Raw genomic sequence first — 16,710 nt, forward strand, 5'->3', positions numbered from 1 at the left:
CCAATCTCATCCTCTTGATCTTGCTGTATAAAATAGGAACAAGTTGGTAGTCTTTGAATGAAAACAGATTTTGGATTGGCAATTTTGAAACTGAATTCACAGGATGTTTTCTGCTGGGCTTCCAGCTTCGTACTTACAGTGATGTAACTTGAGTGTTGTCTTATTATACCATCTTTGTTCTAATTGTGAGTTTCATTAATTTTCTGCTGTTGTTGTTTATCAGACAGCATTATTGAAACGGCAGAGTCGATACATACATTCAACAGTTCCTGAAAATGCAGAGAAAGAAGCTCAAAGTTTGTTTGTAACTGAGGTAATGCTGGAACTGTATGTGGCTGTGTTTAGTGGAAATACTATATAGGCATTGTTCTGTTTCTGTTTCATTTACTCTTAAAAAAATAAAAAAAAAGAAATATTGTTAAATGTTTATTGCATTTATTTGACAGTGGCAATTGGTACTTTTTCTGTTGTTTCGTGGAAAGTACAGGATAACTTTATCTCATCAGTGTAATTGCCTTTTGTGGATGCTTTTCTGCACCCTAACTTTTTATGCTTTGAGCTTTCCCAGATGATTAGGGTTGATTTGCATACCTTTGACTAATGTTGGGAGCACCAGTAAATCTGAATGAATCAACATAATTTCATTTTTCTGTTAGAATTTCATCCCAGACTATTTTCTTCCATGGCATAATTATTCATATGTTTGTTCATAGTAAGTTTGTACATTTTGCTGGAACAGAGGTATTCCTAACTGTAGCATTTGTAGAGGGCAATATTTACCCTGACTGCTGATTTACTATCATTACCTGTAGAACTTAGAAAATTTGGTACAGTTTCTTTGTCTTGCAGTACAGTTTACTGCAGTACAGCTTTTTGCAACAAGTAATGTGTTTCAATAAGACATTGTTATCTGCTATGAGTGTATCTTAAAAAAAAAAACAAAAAAACCCACTAGAAAATGGTGAATAGAGCCAGCATCTGAATTGATCACCTTTGGTCATCTTAGAAGTCAAGGCAATATTCCTCTGCAGCTGAAAAGCGTGACTCTGGAAACTCAGTATTACAATATAAACACATTGCACGTACTGTTACAGAGCAACTGAAGTCAAATATGTATCTAAACGTAAACTTTTAGTGCACTTAAATGAATATTTAAATTCAAACTGTATGCTTGCAGCTGTTAAAAATCAATTGCATCACTGAGCCCTGGACAAGATTGCAGAAAATGACATTGTACTCCACCCATACTGTTAAAACATAAAAGTACTGATTTATCTTGGCTTCCACGAGTAACATAAAACTAACAAAGTATTGCCAGTAACTATATGGCACAAAATTTTGTTATGTGAATAGACTTAGCTGTACGCAAATACAGCACCTAATATTTCAAAAAGATTTGAATATCCTTCAAAATACAAATGTACTATTTTCCAGGCAATTGCTCTTGCTGTAGCTCATTAAATGTCATGATTCACCCATAGCATTCCTCCCTCCTTGTCTAGCGTCCTCAAATTTATCTTAGAATTGCTTAGGGTAGGTATTAAGGGTAACTATCATTATGAAGAAATCATATTAAGGTTTGAGGTAGATTCTACTGTTTGGAGCTCCCTCAGTTTTCTTAGAATTACAACAGACATTTACAACATGCATGTTTCAGATGTTAAAACATTATCTTAATGTGCATCAGTTGAAAAACAATAGATAATAAAAAAAGCACTGGAAGAATTGTAATTGACAAGATTTTTTTTCCTAAAAGCTTCAAAAGAAACTAAAGGTAAAGCAGTTAAGATCATGGTCAAAACCAAGGGAATGCCAACTCATGCAAGCAGTTAAGAGAAACTTCAGAGTTGAAGGTATGTTTTTTCTACATATAGCATATATTCAACAGGTAATGATAGTATTTCATAAATGTCCATAACATAGGAGATTTTTTGTGTCTAGGGTATGCTGTTAGTTAATCCTCTTCCAATTAATACTGATATTTGGGGTTTTCTGTTCTGTTTTGTTTTTGTGTTTTAAATAGTGCATCAAAACCTACAATTCAGACTGGCATGTTGTTAACTATAGATACGAAGATTACTCAGCAGACTTCCGACAGCTTCCAAAGTATGTATGTTATGCAGTGGTATAATGCAGATTTTAAATTTGTGAAGGAACTTTAACTATATTTAAAATAAATCTATTATAGAAATGTATTAATTTATTTAATGTATAAATTGAAATAAGCTATATCAGTGTTTAATACACTTAATGTCCTTAAGATTTCTAGGATGGAATTAATACTAATGAACTTGAAGGTGTAAAATCAAATTATTTCCTAGAAAGATCTCTTAGTAAAGCTGTCTTAGTCATTCACAGAAAGGTCAAAGCGAGAATTGGTATTGCTGATAATGTAAGAGTAAATAGGATAACTAAAACAGGCTAAAGTTTAGTTGAAACTAATATCAGTATATCCTGATTTCTGTAGCTTCAGAGGAAATTTTGAGCTCTCTCTCTAAGAGCTTAGAGAATAGAGCCTATTGCAGACAAATATTTAGAGGGTATTGAGTCTCCTTCTCTGGAGATCTTCAAGGCCCGCCTGGATGCAACCCTGTCTAACATGCTCTAGGTGACCCTGCTGAGCAGGGAGGTTGGACTAGATGATCTCCGGAGGTCCCTTCTAACCTTACTGACTCTATGATTCTATGAACTGAGAGAATTGGACACAATTACTTTTGAGTGTGGTAAGAATATACTGTATGCTCTTGAAAAGCAGACAGTGCTTTGAGGGCGGTTTAGAAATGTAAACATGAGGTGAAATTCATTTTAAAATGAATTAGCTCTTTTTTAAGTGCATATGCTCATCCTTGTTACAGAGATTAAATCTGCTACTAATTCACGATTACTTAAAAGTAATCGATTAATTTTATGTGCTTCTGTCAGAGGAGTTATTGGAGAAATATGTAACAGCAAATAAAACATTTTCAGCATAAATATGAAAATGATGAATATAGATATTAATTAGCTCTTGCTAGATATTTAATCAAGTTTAGTTTTACTGTGCTATAAGTGCTTTTTATTAATGTGTAATTTTGGATTAATAAATGATAAAAACTAGAAATTTTTGGAAGGAAAGTTTTAGTCAAAACACTAATTAAGGGATTTGGTTTCAATAGGAGAGTGGAAAGCTCTGCTATGTTTCATATAAGAGCTAAAGATATGCCTTCTGAAGACTTTCTTCACATTCTGAAAGTCTTTATAATTTTTTTGACGGGTTAAGAAGTGGGAAAGGTGAATCAGAGGGAGATTACACTGTTTTTCATTCATTTCTGAAACGTCCCTTTTAAATTAACAACTTCAGAACAGAAATATTACTTCTGCTAACATACCTGATTTATCCTTCCTATGTCTAGATAACATTTTGCATTGCAGTTTGTCATTTTTTTAGCATGTGTGTCTGCTACCGTAGTGCTGTGCAAATTAACCCGTTTCTTTGTTATTATTCCTTCATAAGAAAATTTTCTTCTTGTATATTTTCTGTGTTGTAGTAACTATTTCTAAACTTTGTCTTGGCGTAGATGTTTTTCTTCACAGCGTTTTAACTTTATTAGTCTCTAAGTCATGACCTTCTCCAATTCAGTTTCTGTTTCAGCTCCTTTCCATTTTTAAACCTTTATACCTATATTTTCTCGTTACAAAGTGAATATCAAATATCATCAAATTCATTCATCTTCTCTGAATGATTTGCTCTCTTGAATGGTTTCCTGGAGGGATTCTCTGAATGCTATTTCAAAGATAACTCATGGCACAAGAACTAGTTTATATTTGTACTGTGTAAATAAAGAAAGGAAGAATGAGAATTGACTCAATTCTTTGAGCAAAATGAAGGTGCACTAGCTTAGTCTATTGTCAATCACAGTTCACATGATTGGCCAGTTTCCTAGTTACAGAGGCTAGCTGTACTATCGGGACTTGGATTTGTGGCTTATGTCAATGTATGCTACATCTGCTGAGAGAGTTAGAGCAGGTATTAGTGCAGTTTTTTCACAGGATGATTCAAAACAGAAGTCTAATCTGCAGAGTCTGATATATTACAGATTTTCTAAACTGTCTGCTAGAGCAATCCTTCAAATTTTTCAAAATTTTACAGGGATACTATAGATAGTAGATCCTTAACTTGAAATATCTGAGAGAGGCTAAATGCAGTGAATTCCATAACTCTGAAAGCTCTATATCATCCTTTCCTACTGTCCTGTATCTATCAGTTAAGAAATAGCTTTATCTCCCTGTGAGAAGTTCTCAAATACTTCAGGCTTTATAAAAGTCCAGGGCTTGATTTTTACTTGCCCTTAATAGAAAGCGTGCTAGTCAATAGTAAAGTGAACAGTTCGTATGAGTGCGTTGTCCTGAAAGGAGCCAGTGGTTGCAGATGTTAATTCTTGCATCTAAGATACTACGAGTGGGGAGAAAAAAGTAGTTTGGTTCTTGGTGGCTAAGTATAAGGGCAGCTACTAGCAGAACAATGAAAGGATTGTGGCCAGGATGTGCAAATTAGGAGAACTGCAAGATAAGAAATGTATTTCATGAAAAACACATGATTTTGGTTGGATATTATTGCGCTTTGTCCCCTTCAGCTAAGGAAATAACCTCCTTATTTTTGCTGTAAAATGTGTAAACAGTCACAAAATTTCTAGTATTTTAGAAGCTTTTTCTTTCCTAGTAAAGGAACAAAATCGGAGAAGCTTCCAGTTCATTTATATGAAGTAGATGAAGATGCAGATAAAGATGAGGTAAGATCATAACAATTTCTTACTTTCTCTTGCTTTCAGTAAAGAATGTTGAGTTAGAAGAGATTAGAAGTTAGGTTAAGTGTTGATGTCAGTAAGTAAAAACAGAGACTACGATAAATAGTCTGAGTGGAAAAACCTGTAGCTGTAGTACATACCTCCTTTCAAATAGCCATGTATTCCCAAGGTCTGTCATACAAGTAGAACAAATTTTGACAGAAGTTATAATACTGGTGAAGTATAATATTCAAGATAATTTATCTTGATTTATATTGTTTCCATGTAGACATATATAGAGTGTGGTTTTTTTTTGTTTGTTTTGTTTTTTTTTTTGTTTGTTTTTTTTTTTTTTTTTTACTTAAAGTAGCTTGAGTCACTAAGCTGAGTAAAATCGTAGCCAGGTACATATTTACCAAAAAACATTTAAGCATGCATGACAGCGTAGCATGCTATGTGAGTTAAAATCAGTTTGTTATAAATTTGAGTGTAGGTAAGTTCTGAAGATTTTTATTGTTACTTGCTTAGGAAAACCAGAAATGTGGATAGCCTCAAGTAATTTCCTAGTATGTTTCAAATGTCAAAGACTTATTTTTCAATAACTGTTTCTGTTGTATGCGACTTATTTTATTTTTATCGTGCTCTGTTTCAAAACACAGAGTAGTTGAATGCTAAGGCTTTTTTTTTAATTTTATTTATTTATGAGTACTTGAACTCTGCATCACAGAAAACAATTAAAATAAAATGATTTTTGTGTGTTCTTACGAATTAACAGTTACTTTGTTTTTAAGTTCCTTGCATTCTGAACTGCTGTGTATGGAATAAAAATAGATCCTTATGAATTTTGTTGGATTAAGTGTGAAAAAGTAGTCCAGGGAGAGTATTTCAATAGGTAGATTCCCGAACAGATTGTCTTAGGATGCTGTTTCTCCAAAATTGCTATTAGTAGATAGTATGATATTTGAGCCAGTAATTCCATATATCTTTATCCAAATCCTCCTAGTATTTATAAAACAATGAGGTAAAGCATAAAAAAATTAAATAGAGAAATAGTTGTGATATTTACTAGGAAAAATTCTTATGCCTAGAGTTAATGATCTTCCCTACTAGCATTAACCAGGCACGGAAAAAAATACATCTTGTCTGTTATCAGATTTTTTTTTTTTTTTTTAACTGGGAACTGTAAACAGAAGGGACTTCCTGTTTTGCAAACTTTCAGTTTTGTCCAATTTCCTGCTACAGCGGGCAGTAACGTCATATTTCTTTTAGAGTAACAATATCTGGAGAAGATGCTTGAGGAACTTAAAAATATAAACAGAATGAAGTAGTATGCTAGGAAGAAAAGCGAGCTTAGTGGGTGTGGTGGGATAAAAATTGTTTCTTGAAGTAAAGAATTACCTTTTGGGTGAAAATGGCTGAATGAATGCAAGAGCTTTTCTTTCAAACACTAACATCTTTGTAAGCCAAAAAGTATATATGCAAATCTTTGTTTAAAAAGTGCTCAGTGTTTGATTTGATTTCTTAAGAGAATGATAGAAACAAATAGCTGCAAGTGATAAAATTGAGGAAAGGGCAGATAAAGATTAGTTTAATATTACATCATGAAAAATGGGGAGAATTCTCTTTTAAAAAGTAATTTGGGCTATTGGGCTGTCAAATTGATGTTTGTAAGTGGAATTTTTAAATCAGCCTGGGATACAGGATGTATATAAAGAATTGTTTTTTGTTGAAACAGTAACTGTTAGAGTAGATTTCAGAGCTGAGTTTGTGGAAAAGATCATTTGAAAAAAAAGTGAAGCCTAGTGTGCAGCAGTAATAATAAAAGTAGGGAAATGAACTTACCAGTAGGAAACAGGAAGTATGTTTTCAGTGTAAAAGTTGTGTGTTAATGACTATGGGTTCTATGTTCCTTTGTATTAACAGGTGATAGGCTGGAAAAGTTCAGTAGCTTTTTATCTCTGTAGGCAAGAATTTTTCCTGATAATAATGATGTAGTGAGGCCCAAGTGATATTTGGTATTAGAAAACACTGTGCAGTTCAACAGAATTGGGAAACTGCACATCAGAGACTTGGACATGAAAAAAGAGTGTTAATAAAGCTAAATTCTAACTTTTGTAAATCCAGGTAATGAAGGAATTCTTTCCATGTTAGGTGTTTATACGTATGATTGACTTTGTAAAATTACAGAAAGGTCTTGGCTGTTCTGTTTGAAATTCTGACAATAACTCATCACCTTGGTTTTGTAACAGTGGTTTTGAACCATCCTGCTCCACCAGTGTAGGTGGAGAGTCATATCTGGAAACCCAGTGTTTTCATTCATTGTCTTTTTAACTTGGTTGTACAAGAAAAAGGGTTATCTGGGTAATGATGAAACAGTGGTAGGGGATAATGACTTCAAAGTATGAAACAAGTAGATTGTATCCTTTGAACAAGAAGACTCACTGGGGGATATGAAAATTTGCTGACTATTTCTCAGTCTTGGAGGTCTATCTTTCTGGGCTGTGAGTTCATCCCAAACTGAAGAACAGAGGTTCTGACAGTTGATTACGGCGTTGTTCCTGCTGGACCTAATTTCCATAGTGGCAAGCTGACTGGCGTTTTGAAGGAACAAACTGGCATGTTTGTCTTCTGCTTACGGTTTCTTGAAGTTCTCATGTGCATATGTATATGAATGTGCAAGCTACCCAGGATAAAAAAAAATGTAAATTAATCTAGTTATTTTTTACAGAATATTTCTTGGTTAGTTGTAGAAACTAATTTATATTGGTTAAAGCATGGTGCTGCTAATGCCAAGGTCGCGGGTTCAATCCCTATATGGGCTATGCTGAAGGTTGGACTAGATGATCTCCAGAGGTCCCTCCCAACCTTACCATTCTATGATAAAAAATACTATCCTAGGACTTGTTTTTAATGATCTATTGTTGAACTATTGATTGTTTTCCCCATATATAAGTACTCCCTGGTTTACGTTCTCTTACTAGCCGGGAAAAGGCATCAGAAAAAAGTAATTGAGGCAGTTGAAGTTTTATCTTTTTGTTTTCAATCAGATACTCAGCTACTTTTGAATGTTCAAATAATAAATTACCAAGAGTATTTCTCCTCTAAATGGTTGAAGCTCTTCCTACAAGTTCTGATTCATTAATGTTGTGCCAGAAGGGGTTACCTCAGCTGGAAACTGTAGTAAAATTGTCTGATTGGCAATATTGTTTGTTTTTCAATATTATTTGAACTGATGACTTAATATTCCTTCTGTGGCACTTTCAAATCTGTCATTTTGATTGGTTTGGATAGTACAGTGTTGCTTTGTAATAATTTTGAATACTCTATGAGTTTGCATGTAGATTTACTAAATTCCATCAGCTGGCAGTTAGAAATGGTGTCAGTGCAATGGATGTGATATTTGATGCATGCATCAGATCTACTGATACTGAACTTGCCGCTACTGCCAAGCTTGGTCTTGTTTTCTTTAGAAAGCTGTGACTTCTACTATGGAGAAGAACAGATCTAATTTAAGAATTCATGATTCAGTTCTCTAAGTTCTTAAGAAAGTAATGTTTTTGAAACAATATAGGTAAAGCAAAATAGTTGGAGAATTCTTGGTTGAAGGTTTTTTAATTATTTAGAAATACCTTTCAGCAAGGATTAGCACAAGATTGTTCTGTTTTTGTAATAGAAATTGGTGAAAACACACTGGAAGCTTTGAATAAATGCAAAAGCTTACAGAGTAAATGTTTTGAGTTCTCTCTCTTTTTCCTTTTTCTGTGGGGTTTATCTTGCTTAATATTTAGCTTCCTAAAAGTTGGAATATCCTGCTGACCATGAAGGAAGCCTATATAATTGGTCAAGTTACTAGTCAAAAGTTAGATTAGATCAAAAGTTAGATGCTCATCCCTGCACCTTATTTAAAAAAAAAGGGGGGGGGGGAGAATTAAAAAGCTATAGCATTTCAGCAAGGACTTAAAGAGCGTTATTATCACTGTTACTGTAAGCATAGCTGTTCCATCCATAAGAAATAACTTCTGAAGTGTGCAATAAGTGTAACAGCTTCATGCTGTGATACAAAACTTCACTCTCCCCTCCCCACAATCACCTCCATTTCTTCCTTTCTAGGATGCAGCATCTCTTGGGTCTCAGAAGGGTGGAATAACAAAACAAGGATGGCTGTACAAAGGCAACATGAATAGTGCAATCAGTGTGACAATGCGAGTAAGTTTATTAACATCGTATGTAAAGTAAGAAACGAGCACTAGTGCTAAAACATCACTCTGCCTTTGAGAGGTTGGTTTGCACTTGCTTTACTTATAACAAAAATAACATGGGATGAAAGAAGGAAACTTGTGTGTGATTTGTAGTAGCGAAGTCTTTCTTTCATTTTACTCTAAAAATCAGAATTCTAAATTAGAAAAAATCCAGAATGTGGGGGAAGTCGATGTTTTAAATCATTTTCCCAGATGGGCCATGGTGCATTATTACACAGTCCTTTTTCTACTAATATGAGTTTTTATTGGTATTACCTTCTTATTTTAAAACTTAATCTATTTTTAATTGTATTTCTCAGAATAAATGCCTATTTTATTTATCTCATTATAGAGTTAATTTTAAATACCTTTCAGTGGGTCAAAAGTATTTTCAACTAATATTGCTACAGGTTTTTAAGTCTAATAAGCTATTTCTATTAAAAAAAAAACTTACTGATTTCAGTTACCTTTTCGGTGGTACCTATTAGATTATTTTTAATTAGAAGCTTTTTTCTGTAAGCTATATGTATCTTAATAGCACATACAGGTTTTGTAATATGAAGCTGATTAATGCTAGTGTCATAACTTTTTTTCTATTTTTTTTAACTAGTCATTTAAGAGAAGATTTTTCCACTTAATTCAACTTGGTGATGGATCCTATAATCTCAATTTCTACAAAGATGAAAAAATATCAAAAGAACCTAAAGGATCTATATTTCTAGATTCATGCATGGGGGTGGTTCAGGTAATTATAATTCAGTTAATTCTGTATTTGATAGCAAATGTGATTTTTTTTTTCCCAAAATTCAGATAACTTCTATGGGACATAGAAAGCATCTTGTGCACAGGAACAAATACATATACTGCCTCTTGCAAAGGCAGTGATCCTGATTTTAATGTGAAAGGTTCTGAATGTGAAAAATGTTTCTAAATGAGCAAAAATCACTTGTTGATGCCAACTACTTATCAAATGGATCAAACAAAATTTGAAAGCAAATGCAAAAAAAAGCACAACTTAAATCATTGCAGAATGACAGCATAAAATAAAAGTTAAGTTTAGTTACATTTTGTACTTACATGGGCTGTGGAATATTTTGCATAACTTCTTGTGTGGGATTTTTGTTGTGGGAATTGTATTAAATTCAGTTACTTCCAGATGCTTTCATTTGACCTTTATAATATTACTTTTATGTCCTTTTCTTTATTTTAGAAAGTTGAAATCTTTTGGCAAAATATTTTTCAGTAGAAAGTGCCAAAGAAAAGAATTGTTTTTCATGTGATTCTGTTATATATTTACAGTACAGCTTGTAACTGTTTTGTTAGGCACAGCATACCTGGGGAAAAAAATCCTGGGTTTAGGGTATTGTTAACTTTGATAGTAATAGGCAAACTTTAATAGAAATGCATTTTTAAAATATATTTGGACTATAAATTTTGTTGGTGAAGATTTATGCAGAGGGATGCAACAGCTTTGTAGAGGATTCTTTTCTCCAAATAAAGTAATAACATTTTGGGATATACATTACTAGAAACTTTGTGTGAAAAGCCTTGTGATTTTAATATGTTTATTCAGACCGCAAATTGTGTGGATTTACACATATTGTTTTAGTTTGGGGTACAATTTTGACCAATCCCAGTGAAACCAGTCCCCCGCCCCCCCCTTTTTTTTTAATAAAAAGCTGATTCCGAGATGCAGTCACATGTTCTTTGCATTGTACTTCTTATAGTGGATCTTTCCTTCTGCTCTTGTGGTAAGGTTTCCTCTGCCTTGGCCCTCCTCTCTCTAATAGCATACATTCTCCATTTTCTGGGCTGTTCCTTTCTCAGCCTGTAGCTGTGGTACAGACTATTGTAGGCAGTACAACATTTTATAGGTTGCATTGTCAGAAACACTGAGATTTTTAGAAGTTACGGATGAAAGAAATACACATTCGATTCACTGAGTACCCACAGATAGGTTTGATTTCAGTGCAGTGAATGCGTGAATCCAGTATATGTGCAAGAAATGTAACAAAGATAGTGAGGTTTGATAACCAAAATAGGCACCCACACACACAGTTTTCTTTAGCATTTGTCTTTTCTTACTGTGGAGGATTTTAGAGCAGTTCTTCAGATTTCTTCCTACATTAAAACGTTTTGATTCTTTGGACTCAGTGATGTTAACACACACTTAAACGCTTTGTGGACTGAATTTTTTTGAGGAAGTGAAAATGTTATGTAGTAAGCTCATCAAACTTACTCAAAAAAAAAAAAAAAAAAGCCAAAAAGCAAAAACTTGACCTGTAGTAAATTTTTGCTGGCCCTTTGAGCATTTTAATATCATCTGTGCTTTTTCTTTTTTTTCTTTTTTCTTTCTTTTCTTTCTTTTTTTTTTAACTGAAAATCCTTTGTTTTTACATCAGTGCTTCTCTTTCTGAGAAGCACTGGACATTCTATTCTATCAGTTGAAGAGACCTGAAGTAATCTCAAACTCTGTCATTTTCTCCTCCCCTTCCTATGTTGTTCATGTTTCTACTGCAGGTGGGGTTTTAGGTCCATACAATAGTTTCTAAGCAAAAAAATACTTCAGACTCTTACAGGCTTATAGTTGACTTATGTCTTAAAAACTATAGTGTATTTTATAGTATGAGCAGCCAGGTAATCTTAGCACTCTGGATTTCCAGAATTGCATGTAGAAATTTGAGACCAATTCTGGATCAAAGTTAGGAAAAAAACAAAATCACTGAATGTGCACTTCTGTGAAGCCAAGAAGTCATTCAGATATAAATGGCTAGAATAAATGGTATTGGAGATAACTGTTTGCTTTATTTGGAGCTTTGGTGAGGGTCAAAGAAATCAAATTTTGAACTATAAGATACTATGCATAGTGATACTATTTGAGATGCATGATTTTATTATTGTCAGTTATGTCCTGTCTCCCTTCTGGCTGATTTATTTTATTCATTATTTACTGTTACTTACTGACATTGCATGTCTAGAAAACCATTTGGGGAAAAAGTGATTTCTGCACAAGTGAAATTCCACTTCCATTTAATGGAAGAGGAAAACAATAATAAAAGTCGTTTTTTTTTTTTTTTTTTTTTTTTAATAAAAAGTAAGGACTCCGCTGTACTTTTCAGTGATCTGACTTGAAATCAGTGGAAATGCCTATTTTTTTTAAGGCAGCAATGCTTTTTTTTTTTTTTTTTTTTTTTTTTTTTTTTTTTTAAGGAACAGAATTACATGTTTCAGGCTGAATCTTTTGTAGAAGGAGGAATTAGTTTCTATTGTATGATTTTTTTTTTTTAAGTTCATCTAGTTCTTTGGCTGCTTACTCTTTAAAGGTAGTTCCTGTTGTCACAGCAGAGTAAGAAACTTCAAAAAGGTCAAATGTCAGAAATGAAAATGTGTAATTTAAATGCATTTGTTCAAAATATTGGACTGTATATTTTTGTCAAATGATATGACAGACGTTTGTACTAGACAAATTACTTCAGTTTGTGGGAAGACAGGATGTAAAGTAAAGATATAGAAAGATCTTTTATTTTAATTTAGAACAATAAAGTCAGACGTTTTGCATTTGAGCTGAAGATGCAAGACAAGAGTAGTTACCTTTTAGCTGCAGACAGTGAACTGGAGATGGAAGAATGGATAAACACGCTGAACAAAATCCTTCAGCTTAACTTTGAGGCTGCAATGCAAGAAAAAAGAAATGGAGAATCTCATGAGGGTAAGCAGAGTTTCCAGTAATAATACCAAAATGATGGTACATTTATGTGACAATGTCTATATACATGCATTCATAAGGAAAGGCAATATCTTTTGGCTGTTTATTTCCTTTTCTTTGGTAGTAAAAATTACAGATCTTTTTGCTGTTGAATTGATGAGAGTTGCATCATTTGGACATAAACTGGTGCAGACGCCATGTTAAACTTGCATCAATTTAATTAAGAAAAAAAGCCAACAACTGAGCTGTTCACTAGCATGCATTCAGTAATGTAAGCTGCTTCAAAACAAATGTCCACATGGCACTGTTCTGTATTGGTTCCAATTGAGTGAAGACCAGAAGAGGGTAATGAGAATGATCTATAGTCTAGAAAATAGAACCTACAAGGGAAAATCAGGAGTCAAATAGTTTAAGGAAAAAAGAAGACTGAGAATGGACTTGTCTTATAACACAAAAAATGCTGCTGGAAATGGAAGCTGTTATGTGTCCACTCTAGAGAGCAGAAGAAATTGTGGTTACAGTGAGGGAGTTTTAATTTAGATACAATTCCCTTGACCACAGATACTATTTCTGCACTTCAGGAAGTGAGTGGGTGTAGAATCTTTTCTTGTTGGATCCATTTAAGAATAGATGAGGCAGACATCTGTAAGGAATGAGATACAGGTATAGTTGATAGTCTGCTCCCCATTCCCTTTGTAATGCACTCTCAAAAAGGAAGAATTCACAAGAGGCCATCTAGATTATCCTTTTATCACCAGACTAAGTGCATGTGTATACAGAAGAAAATGGAAGAGGTTTTTTAAGGAATTGCTACTTAAAAACAGTATGATACAGCAAAAGGGATTGTTAGAATTTCAGATAAGATACCAGTCTTACATGAAGATCATCAGAACTGAATGTGATGTGTTTGTAACAAAACCAAATCAGAAATGGAGAGGCCTGCAACTGTATGAATGACATTTTAGCCAGTGGTCACCAAATGACCTTGGAAAACTGAGCTGCTTTTAGGCAACTGAATGGTTGCTTTGGCAACTTCATGGTTGGATGATAGGCTTGAGTACCTGAATGAACAGAGAAAAGGCACTTTGTTTTAAAATCAAGTTACAACATGTGCTGAAAAATGTAAATTTGTGTACTGAGTATCTCCTTTCCCCACATAGATATCAAAATTAGTATTAAATCTAGTAGCTATTTATTTAGGTAAGATTGCAAATAACTTCTACTTTACCAATTTATGTAACTACAGTAGTTGGTGACATCTTCCAAGAAGTAACTGCATCAAAACGAAACGGTGCAGTAATCCACAATCTGTTTATGTTAACATTGTTGCTTTTGAGGATGTAAGAATTATGAGCAAAGTAGTCAAAAGTAACTTTGCTACAGAACTCTCCAAGTTGTTGTTTGACTTTTAACATGGTTTTGTAATTGCAGATGATGACCAAAGCAAAATGGAAAGCTCGTCATGTAGTTTTGATAACTACTGTCCTGAAATTGCCAAGGTAATATATTGCAAATGTGAACTCAGGATATAAAATGCTAAACATAAGATTTAGCCACCTAAACTTTCAGTAAAAATAAGATACTGCCTTCTAGCATCCAATCAATTTGTGGTACTCTGAAAGCTTAGAAGCTCTTCAGGCAATAGAAATGGTTATTAAGCTTCTGCATTTTCTGCTTTTGCAAGCGAACTAACTTCTGTCTTAAAAATTTATATAAACAGCTTTTGTTGTATTGCATACAGTAAGTGCTAAAGTATTCCTATATAAATCTGGTTATACTAAAAGCAAGCTTTAGTTTTACAATTAGCAATACAGGGCAGTAATGATAATATGAAATTCTGTTCTTAATATGTTTAGGATACTTTTATTTGTAACTAGGTGGGGAATTCAGGGATGGTTTCTCTATTAGCATAATTCTTACTTTATACTTATGTTCTTATAGAAGTGTGGTAGAGTTCTGAGTAGGACAGACCTTTGAGTTGGAACTCTGTAGACCTTTCCCTTACTATAAATTCCCAAAGAACATCAAAAAGATTTTGAAACTCCATTGAATTTTAGAATATGAAATGAATTAGAATATGAACATATTAGTTAACTTGTTATATAGTGCGAACTCCTAGTTGGTAGTTAAGATGAATGGAAATAAAAAGATTTTATAACAAACTCTTCCCCTGCCCTCTTGTATACTTGGCTTCATTTAGATCAGTGCCTTTTGTGTTGCAGCAAGTTCAGTAAAGTTCTGTGATCCCAGGAAATTTTTGTTTAATGACCTGAGGACTGGAGGTGGTTACCTGTTTCTGTTGCTTACTGTGACTTCCTTACTGTTTCTTCTGTGTGCCACAGCCTGCAGTCTTGAAACTTCTCTCAGTGAAGATTCTCAAAAATACTCTCCCCTTCCTTTCATATGGTCTTTCTAACATAGTCACTATTCGTGAAAGAATGCAATTTATAAACTTAGAGTAAATAATAAAACAAATACTTTCTATCACAGAAGCTAAAACATCAAATGATTTAGTTTGAATAGCCTACTAGATAGGCTAGTACTCAAACTGGCTGATGTAATTCTTTCTGTAATTTTTTGGAATCAACTTAGAAAGGTACATGTATACAAAAAGTGACTGCGTGGTACTCTGGTTTCATTTGGAAACAAATTGTGATTGTGATGTGTACAGTCAGGTTGTCTTTGAAGAGCTGTTTGAAGAGCTGTAAGCTTTGACTTTTTTTTTTTTTTTTTTTTTTAATTCCATGGATCCCATTTACATTTTTTTTGTTTCCTTCAAAATTAATTTTTAAGTTTTCCCGTTCTAGTTCATTTTTACTAAATACTACTTTTCAAAACGATTTACTGTAATATAGTTTTGTAGCCTTTTCTCTTGAGGAGAAATATAGGGGAAAATCTTTTTTTCTTTCGCATTAGCTTTGCTTTAATTTAATTACTTTATTAATTTTTTTGAGGATTTTTGTCCTCTATTCTTTCTTGCATCATCTTTTCAGTTGTCACTTGTTTTTTTTTCCAGTGTGTAGGAAGACCTATGCACTACTGAGCCTTCTTTTAGGTGATAGTTGCTCTATTTTTGTTGGTTCTAAGAGGAATATTTTCAGAATAGCTGGCCTCATATCCTAATGAGGAAAGAGAAATTCCTCCAGGGGTGATTTTAAAGCACCTGCCAATAGGGGAAAAAATAGCTCTAGTCTTCCTAGGAAAGGTTCAGCTCTTGTGAGTACATCTCCAAGCTCTGTTTTCTGTCAGCAGCTGTTCTTTTATAATATTGCTGAATAAGATGGTATCGTGCATTTCAGTTCACTCATGTACACACGTATGTCAGTCTCTGTCCTGCCTACCTCATGTTTCTTTTATTTGTAACTTAGATACCAAGAGTTGGATGCCCCTTTTTTTTCATATTCATAATATGAATATGAATATAATATTCATTTCATAATCAAAAACAAAATAAACATCTATTTAAGGTAACTATGTGACTGTCATAAGCAGTGTATCCAAGTACCTACTTAACCATAACTGTCCTAGTGTTTCTTCAGGTAGGCAAGTATTATCTCTGGTTTACAGTTGAGGAAATTTAATTGCAGAGTCATTGCTATGTCTAAGTGAAGTCAATGAGTGCATAGATTTTCAGTTCATGACTTTTGACTGATGTAAGCCTAGGCCGGTCAGTCAAAAAAGTATATTTTTGTCTTGTCTTGTCTTTGCTTAAGTGCATAAAGTGAAAGAGCACTCAAGATGGTTTAGCTGAAGCAAACCCTAGCTTGTTGCTCGACTTGGGTCGTCTTCCTCTTCCATTGTTGCTGCTGTCTTTTTCCTTTCCAAAACGTATATGCCAATTTCCTGTCAAATTATCGAACTGCTTCACAGTTTTGCTCCATACTTCTCAGTCATAACAGATGTTAAACAAGCAAAATCTGCTATTACTCTGCTGAGATGGAGTGTCTTGGTCATTTCTTCCACAACTGTTGCCTTTTCTCAGGTGTACATTGAAGATAATGGT

The 16,710-nt window shown here is 33.7% G+C and overlaps 1 protein-coding gene across 8 annotated transcripts in view; it reads left to right on the forward strand.

Annotated features, from left to right (window-relative positions):
- Positions 1-16,710, forward strand: part of DOCK9 (dedicator of cytokinesis 9) — a 144,185-nt gene that overhangs the window by 45,639 nt on the left and 81,836 nt on the right. For 7 of the 8 annotated variants that reach the window (XM_062566824.1, XM_062566816.1, XM_062566820.1 and 4 more), the window contains exons 3-9: positions 224-313; positions 2,024-2,106; positions 4,700-4,769; positions 8,874-8,969; positions 9,612-9,746; positions 12,536-12,710; positions 14,139-14,206. In XM_062566824.1, the coding sequence (XP_062422808.1) occupies positions 224-313; positions 2,024-2,106; positions 4,700-4,769; positions 8,874-8,969; positions 9,612-9,746; positions 12,536-12,710; positions 14,139-14,206 (717 nt within the window). Of the gene's footprint in view, positions 1-223; positions 314-2,023; positions 2,107-4,699; positions 4,770-8,873; positions 8,970-9,611; positions 9,747-12,535; positions 12,711-14,138; positions 14,207-16,710 lie in introns of those variants that run through there. The other variant, XM_062566823.1, reaches the window with a different exon arrangement.

The sequence above is a fragment of the Rhea pennata genome, chromosome 1 (assembly GCF_028389875.1).
Source record: "Rhea pennata isolate bPtePen1 chromosome 1, bPtePen1.pri, whole genome shotgun sequence".
Classification (NCBI taxonomy): Eukaryota; Metazoa; Chordata; class Aves; order Rheiformes; family Rheidae; genus Rhea; species Rhea pennata.